General features: G+C 45.7%; 1 protein-coding gene across 4 annotated transcripts in view; it reads left to right on the top strand.

The window, feature by feature from the left end:
* dachc (dachshund c) overlaps positions 1–12,500 on the top strand; it is a 42,320-nt gene that overhangs the window by 9,055 nt on the left and 20,765 nt on the right. For all 4 annotated transcript variants that reach the window (XM_035534955.2, XM_035534956.2, XM_081701029.1 and 1 more), the window contains exons 2-3: positions 6,885–7,000; positions 10,239–10,364. In XM_035534955.2, coding sequence (XP_035390848.1) covers positions 6,885–7,000; positions 10,239–10,364 — 242 coding nt within the window. The remainder of the gene's footprint in view (positions 1–6,884; positions 7,001–10,238; positions 10,365–12,500) is intronic.

Raw genomic sequence — 12,500 nt, 5'->3', positions numbered from 1 at the left:
TTTAATGCACTGCATGTAGCAGACTGCAAGATGACAATAAAACGCACAGGGAGAGGAAAGGATGGAGGGAGGGAGGGAGAGAGAGAGAGAGAGAGAGAAACAAGATAACAGGCTACTAGCCACAAAGCCACGCACACACACAGCGAGAGGGGGAGAGACGGAGTGAGAGAGGAAAGTGACATACATAGTTTCTGTACTAGCTCAAGTCCTCAGTCTTATTGGGTTCAAAAGGGAACCTTCAGGTCCCTTAAGTATTTGTTTGCAGATAACTCACACAAAAAGACACCGCCAACACACACACACACACACACACAAAAGCTCACATACAAATACACACACTCACTCACTCACACACACACACACACACACGCACACACACACGCACGCCCCATATCTGCCGAAAGCTATCGAGAGAGAGCGCACACGACCGAGAGAAAGAGCACATGCCGTGATTTATATGCCAGGATGTGGATATGCCTATTTTTGTTGTGAACCTTCACTGAATCAAGGACAAAGGGATGAATAGGAGTCTCTGGGACCCACATAAGCCAAAGACATGGCATAGATTATGTCCTATATAGAGGTGACTGTACTGTGTTCGGTCTCTTGCAGAACGGGAAAAAAGAGGGTGAATTACGGGTGATTACGTCCTGCTGTCCCAGATATGAGAAGGACGGGAGAGTTTTGCCAGTGGCTTCACAGACGCAGCCGTAATAAAAACCTCAGTTAAAACGGTCAGAACCTTGGCATTCGTAGCTCATACGGAAACACAGCGGAGACGTGCAGTAGTGCCAAGGTGGAGTGGACAGTCCTGAAGTTGTCCTGTAGGGAAGTTCTGAAGTGTCTTGTAGGGCAGTTCTGACCTGTAGGGCAGCTCTGAAGTGTTGACCCTTGGGCAGTAGATGGCAGTGGGGAGTACTAGTGGGCCAAAGTAGCCTTACCCACAATTCTCAGGACATTGCTCTCTCTCTTGCTCTCTCTGTTTCTCTCTGCATTTCTTTCTCCCTCTTCTCTCCCCATATCTCTCTCTCTCTCTCTCTCTCTCTCTCTCTCTCTCTCTCTCTCTCTCCCTCTCTCTAAACTGTACCGATACAACTGTACTCCCATGTGCTCTCCTCTGTGAAATCCGGTTGAAACACTCGTAGACTGTATGACCCAAATGTCAGTCCCGTGTGTCATGTAAGATCACGTCGCGTACAACACGATCATACAGCGGTGGCATGAAACAGGCACATCACAATGCTTCGGCGTTTTGTTACAATAAAGGGTCACGTGTTTGTACGAGACCCTCCTCCCAGTGACAGAACATGATCCGTCAGCTCCCTATTGGCTACAGCCAGAACCAGAGACAATAATAACAGCCACTTAAACGGGTGCATGGACCTGAAGAGGAGAAATAGAATTTTCCAAATTAACCTTCTGTCCCAGGATTAATATCAGGACGAATTATGTACTTAAGGCGAAAAAACTGATCGGTGCAACCTGGGAGGTGACTGGCTGTCTTGTGTGATTGGAATCTAGTTAAAGAGTGTTTATGTTAAAGAGTGTTCATTAAAGGGTTTGTTTTTTTTTGTCATCTGTATGGTTGTTTCCAGTTTCGTCCTGTCAGTTTCATTTCTTACATAATTTCTAGTCATGTCTCTAGTTCTTATGTTAACACCCCCCCTTGTCCCTTCTTTTACCCAGTTAGTCAAAACCAGTCATACTCTGTCCCATCATGATGTTAAATATGGCATCCATTTATTTATTTGGGTTCCATTTGTAAAACTGTACTAAGGCTGGTGTACCACAGCTTAGTCCCGTCATGCTAGGACTGTATGTGCCGTGCAACACCTGGGAACATCTTAAATGTTTATTGTTTATAGGGGGTTCCGGAAAACTCCTCTGTGGTCAGCTAAACAAATTTGGTTTGGCTCCTCTGATATCACCGCAGGTTTATTTTACTGTTTAACAGGTAACCCAGATACAAGAACTCATGTAATGGAATTTATTTAATATGTAAAAAAATGTGTAAGCCATTTCTATATGTGTTAGGTAGTTTGAAATTAAATGTTACACTGTGAATTTGAATTTCAGTAATCATTGGTGAGTGTTTGGCACTTGAAACTTGGTCTTAAAACCATATTTTACAAGAAAATCTGGCAGGGCTGTTTAGAAAAAACTGAGACAGAGGAAACTGTGGGAATTACTGAGATCTCTGCAGACTCTGCACGGCACCCAGGGGACGCCGAGCTACTTTACTTTTGTCTAGAAGTAGGGTGTGTTTTGGAAAATAGGTCTGTTTGTAAGATGTTTGCTGTACTATTATTTCCACTGCTGATATTTCCTGTAGTGTGTGTGTGTGTGTGTGTGTGTGTGTGTGTGTGTGTGTGAGAGATGAGAATGGGAATATACAAGTTATGTTTGTGTATGAGGCACAGCTGTTTAGCTGCTCTCCCTCTCTCACTGTCTGTCTCCCTCCATATCCCTCTCTCTGTCTTTCTGTCTCTCTCTCTCTCTCTCTCTGATGTTCACAGCAGTATTTACATTTCTTTCATCACAGTCCGCCGCAGATTGCAGTGTAAATAGTGGCTTATTTGGGCAGAGGCTTTCACACAGGGTCCCGATAAGGGCTCCAATTACGGACCGTCAAAAAGGAACTTCCTGTTTGAGCCCTGAATAAAGGATGTTTGGTTCTCTCCTTCCCTCTCTATCCCCAGCTTAAACCCTCTGTTGTTTCCTCAAACGAGCATTCCACCCAAAAATACATGTATATCTTTATCTTGGTTTTTTTCTTTCTTATTCATGGTCTCCTCCAATTGTCCATTTTTGATACAGAAACTCGGAAAGTTAGATACATTTTGGGAAGAGGCTTTAAGAGACATGGGCCTTATGCAGTAACGTCAGGTGGGATGTGACATTATTGTGTTTGATCCACATTTCCCAGATGAGCAGTTGTCCTCTGGTAACGCACCTTCCCGTAAAGCTCACCCCCCAAAGCTCATCAGCCACACCTGCTCCTGTTAATCAGCGCGTAGTCAGTTCCGAGGGCCTGGAAGTGCTGAAAGAGTTGATTGGATCTGTGAGTGTTCGCTCGACGCTGAGCTAGCAGGAAGGTCAGTCTCCAGCAGGAGAGGTGATCACTTGGACAGGCCCAGTGATAGCCCAGCCAGCCCTGAAGGACCTTCAGCCATTTATTTGGAGTATTCTGTGAGATGGAGTAAATCAGGAATGCTTTTTGTTTGTTTGTATGTGTGTGTGTGTGTGTGTGTGTTTGGCAGGGTTTCAGCCCCATTGCTATGGGGGATGGGGAACCTCTGCATTAGACACTGGTGCAGCTGATGTATATTTATCTCTGAGGCCCCAACACACCTGATGGATCACGAGCTGGATCAGGTGTGCTAGAACAGGACAGTGGGACCCCAGAACTGGTCTCGAAGACCGCAAGTTTTGGCAGCGGTCCTGACTTCCAATGAAGCAGAGTCACATTTCCCTCAGACACTCTCTGGGGGTGAACTGGTGAATTTTGGGATTAAACAACAGGAAATGGCACTACATCACTGTACGGGTGGTACGTGTGGGGAGTATGTGTGGTGTAAACTTTGGTTGTCTATAAAAATGGCTAACCTGATACCATTATGTTTGATTTATGTCATTGCTGGTGGTGTTTGTGGTTCGAATAGACATGTCTTAGTGAAGTGTAAACTGCTGGTGTGTAGACACAAACACACATCCACACAAACCCACATGCACACCTGTTCACTGCTTCATTAACTCTGCATATTAATAAGCTCTTTCCTTGAACTATCTTTTCTTCCTTTCTGTTTGTTTGTTTACGTGTGCTTGTCTACCTCCCTCTGTCGTTCTCTCTTTCTCAGAACACTTAATGTCCCATTTAAAGTGAAAATATGTGGCTTTTTTACATCACATTATCTTAAGATCTGCACCACAACATCTTATGATCAGTACTACAATATCTCAAGATCAGCACCACAATATCTTAAGATCAGCATCACAATATCTAAAGTCCTGCTCCACATCTGCAGATCTGCACCACATGTTGAGAACTGCACCACATGTTAAGATCTGCTCCACATGTTTAAGATCTGCTCCACATGTTTAAGATCTGCTCCAAATGTTAAGATCTGCACCACATGTTAAGATCTGCTCCAAATGTTAAGATCTGCACCACATGTTAAGATCTGCTCCATGGTATCTTCAGATCTTTCCAGGCCTCCGAGTGCAGGTGGGAAGAATCATTTCATCTGTTAACTGCAGCGGAACTGAAATGTGCATATGGAAAGCAGCAGACAATATTTGTCAGTGAGCTCCAGCACAATTAGATTAAGCGAGATCTTAACAGCTTCCTGTTCTCTCTCTCTCTCTCTCTCTCTCTCTCTCTCTCTCTCTCTCTCTGTCTCTCTCTTTCTCTCACTCACTCTCTCTCTTTCTCTCTGTTGTTTGCCGGTCAGTGGGCAGCCCAGAGGGTGTTGTGCCCCCTTTCACACCTCCGTAATTGATGAATTGTATGCAGTATGCAAATGAGAATCCATAAATCTTATGAATGACAGCTTAATTTATGGGAGCCTTAATGAATGTGGGATTAGATTTTAATTAAATGTCCTGAAAGGCACCCTGAGTGGTAAGTTACATTTTTTGTTCTCACTCTCTCTCACTCCCGCTCACTCTCACTCCCTGTTTACTGAAATAACAGCGTTTCCCATGCAAGTCAAATTAATGTTCCCGAGCATTTCTTAAAGTCCTGCCCATTTTGTTTACCAAAAGTTCTGTCTGTCTGTCTGTCTGTTCATTCATTCATTCTTTCATTTATTTGATGGTGGGCTGTTTGATCATACTTCCTGATCTGCCTGTGCGTTTCCCGGAGATAGGCATTTGAATGGCTGGGATTAAACCTGCATTTAATCTGGTGCGGTCAGTATGGGTTTAATTAAACCGCTGGCCATTAGGAATGATTAAAAATGCCCTTAGACGTTCGGCATGGCTGTGGACGAGAGAGGACAGCCTGTGCTGTGGAGAGTCTGTGCTTTTATTAGCACGGATACAGTAATAACTCCTCATGATTACAGCATTAGTGAAAATCAGCTATCTAGCATCAAATTCTGGAGTCAGAATAAGGAGCATTTGTTCGGAGTGTGAATATTTGCGCGTGTGGGGGTGTGTTTGAGTTTCAAGCACTGGGGCATGGACAGGCTAGCAGCTGAATGCAAAGGACCTGCTGATATCTGGTACAGCCTCCCCCCTCCCTGTGTGTGTGTGTGTGTGAGAGTGTGAGTGTGTGTGAGTGTGAGTGTGTGTGTGAGAGAGACATTAAAGTGGCCTACACTGAAGAGGCCAGAGAAGATGGCCTATCTAGGTCTGTATGTGTGTGTGTGTGTGTGTGTGTGTGTGTGTGTGTGTGTGTGTAAGTGTGTGTATGTATATATATATATGTGTGTGTGTGTGTGTAAGTGTGTGTATGTATGTGTGTGTGTGTGTGTGTGTGTGTGTGTGTGTGTGTGTAAGTGTGTGTATGTATATGTGTGTGTGTGTGTGTGTGTGTGTGTGTGTGTGTGTGTGTGTGTGTGTAAGTGTGTGTATGTATATGTGTGTGTGTGTGTAAGTGTGTGTATGTATATGTGTGTGAGAGACACATTAAAGTGGCGTACACTGAAGAGGCCAGAAAAGATGGCCTGTCTAGGTCTGTATGTGTGTGTGTGTGTGTGTGTGTGTGTGTGTGTGTGTAAGTGTGTGTATGTATATATATATATGTGTGTGTGTGTGTGTAAGTGTGTGTATGTATATGTGTGTGTGTGTGTGTGTGTGTGTGTGTGTGTGTGTGTGTGTGTGTGTGTGTGTAAGTGTGTGTATGTATATGTGTGTGTGTGTGTGTAAGTGTGTGTATGTATATGTGTGTGAGAGACACATTAAAGTGGCGTACACTGAAGAGGCCAGAAAAGATGGCCTATCTAAGTCTGTGTGGTCCATTTCAGGCTGCCAATTTTTAAAATAATGTTATTGCGCTACTGTCATACCAAAACACGCGCTTTCCATCCTGTTGTTAAGCGAGACGAGGTGAGCGCCAAACCCACCATAATCCCCTCTAGTTTAAAAGGTCACTCGTCGTGATAAAAACGTTATTTTGTTCATTTATTTACTCTCTGCGGCAGACAGATAAAGAAACGGAACAATTAGGGAATTGAGAGAGGGAGATTTTCAAAAGGGCAAACGGTGGCAAGTTTAATATTTTATGAGGGATGATTGGCTCGCGCTTACACCTCCCCCAGCGTGAGCGGCTTGGCAGTTCGTCCAAGAGCAACATCCAGCAGGCGAATACTGGCCTAAACAAGCTTAGGAGAAACATTATATCTGTTAAACAACCTTAAACTGTCAGGCATTTCAATTAAAGAACAGTTCAACAGTTCAACGTCCGCCTTAACATCGCCCTGTGTGGATTTTTAACGTTTTAGATGATCCGTTGGTTATTGCAGGTGTAATTACGTTATGCGGGTTGATATGTAAACTCCAATTCATATGAAGTCTGCGCATAAATGCAGAAGAGCAGGTAACGAGGCATAGGTTATAAATTATTCATGAGGAAAAAAATGGCTGATTGTGGAAAACGGAGATGAGTGTTCAGTGTGATCTAATTACTGTAGGGAGAGAGAGTTGGCAGAACAGCCGATGTCCTTGACAGCCTTCACTGATACTCATTGTACACTGCGAATATGTCCAAGTCTCAATAGAGACTGTGTGTGCGTTGTTGAAGACATAGCCTAGGAATCAAACAAAGGGTCGCTTTTTAGTGGATTGTGTCCTGGCTTTTGATATAACCGGATACTGTTTGTCCCTTCAACACAGTAGTGTCATATCACACTCGTTCATTAACGTTGTTGTTTTCACTGAAGCTCTAGACCTGGCCGTCCCCCCAAAAGGACCCAGAGCGTGACGTCCCCAGAGAGCCCGCACATCTTGCCCCACTCTGTCTCGGGACTCATGTCTTCGGGAATGATGTCTCACACAGGTAAGACAGATACAGGCTCTGCTGTGTTCATACCTTAGCTCTAACAGTTAAAAATATCCAGGCCATAATAATCCAGAAATACTAAGATTTTCTCCAAGGTCAGTCCTGGAGGGCCATTTTGTCAGCAGGTCCTTGCTCCCAGCACACCAGAACACAATCACAAAATGATTGTGAACAATTGTGAACAGTTGTGAACAGAACACAAACAATTAGACACAATTAACTGTGTAGTACCATGACCCTTTATGTCAAGACAAGAGTTACTGTGCTTTTGAGTTTATTCAGTTTGTTATATGCTATTCTGTGGGAGCATTCATGGTTTTCCTACTTAAATGTCACTTCCCGTTAACCTCTCATGGAAACAATAAGGTAATACTGTAGCTAGGTGTTAGCTGGAGAGGAAGAGTGCTCGACGAACTTGAAATCGGACCCCGTGCAGAAGAACACACAGCACTGGGTGTGGCCACAAACAAATCAGGACTCGCACTCAGGTAGCAGTGGACTCTTTTCACAAAGTCTAATCCTGTGATCAGAGAGAAGCCTTTATTGTGAAGAAGTTCCCCAGACAATACACACACACTGAAATGAGCCCAAAACAAGCAGCAGTACATGAAAGCCACACTAGGCCAGTTGCTGTAGATTTTTCTTTTGAATTGGGGTTAGTTTGACTGGTATTCTGGTAATGTCCCCAATAAATGTTGGCAGGTACCTTACAAGCTTAGGGGCCTTGCCAATTGGTCATATTAACCTGCGTTCATGTAGAGTGCTATGACTGAGCCTTTAGTCAGAGTAAGAGATGTTTGCCGCGTTGTTGTGTGAGCCCTGCGACCGTCGTTTCCGCAGGGATGGAGCCCACTCGCCAGAGGACGCGGCGGACTCTCCGTCTCGTGTGTGGTGCATTGTAATTAAAATGAATCACACATGGCCTAGAGACACTCTCCAGTCAAGCCGCGTGAAGTGTTTGTCCTGAAACCAGAGAACTAGTGCGCGAACACTGCAGTATAGCATCTCCACGCACCGTTGCCTACAATGCTCTTTTCTCTCGGTGTGCCTGAGAAGCTGAACGCACGTTTGCTGAACGTCGACATAAGAGCTGCCCTTGGCTCTGTGTGTGTGTGTGGGGGGAAATGCTCTTAATCTGCTCTTTCTTCCTCTTCTGCTCCTTTCTAAAGGAGCCCTGGAAAGAGGGGGCCCATATATTTGTACTTGTTTAGAAAGAGTAGGTGAAGGATAGTGGTGAGAGAGAGAGAGAGAGAGAGAGAGAGAGAGAGAGACAGAGGTGTGGATCTATAGCATAGGCTGCCACAAGTTTTCTTTTATCTTCAGCAGAGGTCACACTATCAATGTCAGCTGGGGAGATGGGAACTCAAAGGCCTCTGGGGACTTGGAGGGAAGGAGAGAGAGAGAGAGAGAGAGAGAGAGAGAGAGAGAGAGAGAGAGAGAGAGAGAGAGAGAGAGAGAGAGAGAGGACAATTTCTTTTTCTTTGAGTGGCCTGAAGAGAGAGAAAGAGGAACGCTTTGATATGGTCCTCTACTGGCTGAATACGGTCCCTGGCTTTCATGCTCTGATCTTGACATTTTGAGAAAGCATTTGGAGAGCAACTAAGAGGAAAAGCACACACACACACACACACACACACACACAGACACACACACACACACACACACACACACACACACACACACACACAAAGTACAGCCAATTACCTCATACTTACATATCAACTGTAACCAATTTCACTTAGTGTAAATGCCAGCCAGCTAAAGTAGCACAACTCAAGCTCTTTGTCTGAGAGCACGTTTCACACATAAAACTCACTTCCCTTGAATGGTCCCTCGGAGAGTCGGGGAAGATGATTTCTCACAAAACACGTCTTTACTTCACAACACATAAAGCGCCGTGGGACACAGGTTTGGCACCTTGCTGGTTCCAAATGTCGCCATTCCGCCAGTGCTCCCGCGGCACAGCCGGCGCTCCTCGAGCTGTCCCGGTGCCTGCCGCTCAGGCTCCCAGAGCTGGACCCACGCAGCGAGCGGATACTCATGTTCGGATGAGCAGGTTTGGAATGTGTTGAATGTTGGCAGGGCGGTGGCCAAGTGGGAGCCGGGTGGGTGCGGGGTGCCGCGTTGCATCACACGATCACCGTTCCAAAATGCAATGGGGCGCCAGAGATTTCATGCGCAAGGCTTTTTGCGCACCACTTGACGCGACGAACCTGCTCGATAAAGCACAGAGCTGCGAAGCCGCGGCGGGTACCTTCAGCGGTAAGGAACCAGGGGGTGTTGGAAGCGGAGGAATGAGTTCGGGACGCGAGGCGAGCGAGGGGGCAGACCCGAGTGGGTCTGATCTGCAAAGGAAGAGGGGTATGACGAGCATGGAGCTCTGTAGTCAGAGTCATCTCTCCGCGCAGTGAAGGGATGCTAATCCAAACCTAATTGAATTATGATATAGCGCCGAGGGGACGCGCTCTCTCTCACTCACACACACACACACACACACACACGCACACACACACACGCACACACACACACGCACACACACACACACGCACACACACGCACATGTACATGCACGTACTCATGCACACACTCATACACATACAAAGTCAGGGCAGGTTAGCCAAGGCCCTTGATGCTGCACAAATGCCTGTTCACATGAATGTTAATTATCAGTGTGCAGTAGGTGATATTACTTTTCTAGTCATACTTGTCATGTGACTGAACCTGGGTCAGTTTTTTTTTTTCTTTCCCCAACCTCATTCCTAAAACCAGTAGGTCAGCAAAACGGATCGTAGAGCAGCATTTAGGAGTAGAGGAAAGGCTTGAGGGACATGAAACAGCACCATCTGACTTCTCTACCCCGTCTACATAACTGTGTCCTTGGTTTAGTTGATTTCTCTGAGTATTACAGTATGAAGATGAATGTTCATTTCCATCTTAGCAAGGTCATTTGAGCTGGGTTCTTTTTCTAGAAAAGCTTGCATTTTAAAATAAGACATCAATGATGAGACGTCAGTAAAGACTTTACGTATAATGATATATTGTAATTGTAAAATGTCACATCTCATATTTGAAATGTTTTGTTGTGATAAGCTGCATTACATTTGACGACAGCAGAGAGAGGTTTAATGCCCTGTGCCACTGTCATATTCTGTCCTATTCTTACTTGTTCTCTCTTCACCTATCCCTCCCTCCCTCTCTCTCCCTCTCTCTCTCTCTCTCTCTGGCCCACAAACAGGCCTAACAGCCGCTACTTTAGCAGAGGCCATGAAGAAGAAGATTAAGATGGAGGTAATGAGTGGTTACCATGGCAGTAACAGCCACGGCCCAGACTCCGAGAATGGAGACGTGAACTCGAGCATGGGTGAGCTTACACCTCAGAAAGCCTTACCTGCAGACACTGTAAAGAAACACTCCTAACACTTATCTTAGGGTCATACCGAGCCCGGCCATGGTTGACATAAAAATTGATCTCTTTAACAGATCTTGTACATGGATAATCAAACTGTTGTTTGATCTCAAAAATGACCAAAGATATCAGTATTACTATACAGACTGGTGATATCGGTATCGTCACACAGACTGGTGATATCGGTATCGTCACACAGACTGGTGATATCGGTATCGTCACACAGACATGCACCACTCTGGCTGCCTTTATTATTGCATTCGATTAACTTCAAGAACAAAAATGGATTTAGGAGTCAGCCTTTGAAGCAGCCTTTATTTTTTCGAAAAGCTCCAATTGGTAAGCAGATTTAATGGAGAAAATGCCCAGGAAATGAGGTCGCAACCTTTACCAGGGGAAAGAATACAAAAAGGGGACCACGATGTCATGGCGGGAAGGATAAGTGTGAATAAGATTACCCCGATTTTACCTACAGATGCTAATGAGGAGAAACGTAGGTTTTTTATCTTTAGCAGTTTAGAATGAGGATAACCTTGAGTGTTGAGTCCTCCTCTAGAATACTAATACAGCACCGAGAGGTGTGTGTGCAAGGGGTGAATGGTGCAGAATAGCTCCCTCTCTCTCTCTCTCGTTCTCTTACTCCCTCAACCTCTTGCTCTCACTCTCTTTCTCTTTCTGTCTCTGTTGTGGATGATGTTCGTCATAATAGAAAATCTATTTGTTAAGTTGGGGTTGAGAATCCGCCTTTATATGCGGCAGGTTGTCAGATCGGTGTCTGTGCAGGCATTGCTGATAATTGCAGCAGGCTTTTATCCTCTATAACAAATGCACAATCAATGAAAGTGCTCTGTTTCCATAGCTCAGCAGCCTGGGCAAAGCAATGCAACTTGAAATGAATGCCCCACGACGTTTTAACGCTCTTCTGTGTGGAGAGCAGTCCGTCTGGTATTCTCCAACATCACTGAAAAAAAATGCTAACGTGGCTAAAGGTGAATGAAAGCTGTTGAGAATGTGTTAGTGGTGCTAACTGAGCCACTTTGCATTACGGCAACTGTCCCTACACTGTTAGCCGCGTTAGCATTGTGAGCTGATTTTGCGTAACGCGTGCGGCTCGTAACCGAAGCAGTGGCAGCGTTTGTGACTGTGCGACACCAAAACTCTGGCAGCAGCCCAGATTTGATTGCGGCCCTGTTTTTAGCAGCAACCCCCCCCCCCCGGCCCTGATTATTACCAGGATGTGAGCTCATCCCTCGTTAAATGGAGATTCCTCGAACAGCTGTGCCCTCTGAGCAGGAAGTGGAGGGCTCTGGACAGAGTCACGCTGTCCTGTCAGGGAAGGGGTCCTTTTTTTTGCAGATCGGGAAAGGCACGACATGGACAGCTGGATTCCATCATTGATAACAGCGTCAAATTACACTGATGTGCTAAATTAAAGTGGCGATAATGTGAGCATCTGGCAGCTGTATCTGCAACTTGAAATGACCCCAAGTGCAGTTTGATAAAAGCTTTTGCAACGTCGAAATTTTGGACCTTCGTCTCCTTGGTGTAACAACAAGAAAAACATTAGTGGAATGAAAACAAGGGAGCGGGGGGGGGGGGGGGGTTGAGGGGAAAAGGAGGAAGGAGAAAAAAAGAAGGTGAGAGGATTGGAAAAAAGAAACAAAGCGGAAAGGAGAGAGGGAAAGAAAAAACAGACGAGGAGACGGAGCGAAGAGCTGGGAAAAGAGCTTGGAGAAGAGCTGGGAGAAGAGCCTGGAGGAGAGCTGGGAGAAGAGCTTGGAGAAGAGCTCGGAGAAGAGCTGGGAGAAGAGCTGGGAGAAGAGCCTGGAGGAGAGCTCGGAGAAGAGCTGGGAGAAGAGCTTGGAGGAGAGCTGGGAGAAGAGCTGGGAGAAGAGCTGGGAGAACAGCTGGGAGAAGAGCTGAGAGAAGAGCTGGGAGAACAGCTGGGAGAACAGCTGGGAGAACAGCTGGGAGAAGAGCTCCGCAGGCTGGAGTCCTGCGTTAGCGTGGGATTAATGGGCAGGGGGAGTCCACTGATAACAGACCAACACTTAATGAAGCTGAGGGGCTTCACCATCACCAGCTCCACCC

This window comes from Electrophorus electricus, chromosome 18 (genome assembly GCF_041902795.1).
Source record: "Electrophorus electricus isolate QZ-2024a chromosome 18, ASM4190279v1, whole genome shotgun sequence".
In the NCBI taxonomy this organism is placed as follows: domain Eukaryota; kingdom Metazoa; phylum Chordata; class Actinopteri; order Gymnotiformes; family Gymnotidae; genus Electrophorus; species Electrophorus electricus.
The sequence above is the reverse complement of the archived record's forward strand: the minus strand, read 5'-3'. Positions and strand labels throughout refer to the sequence as shown.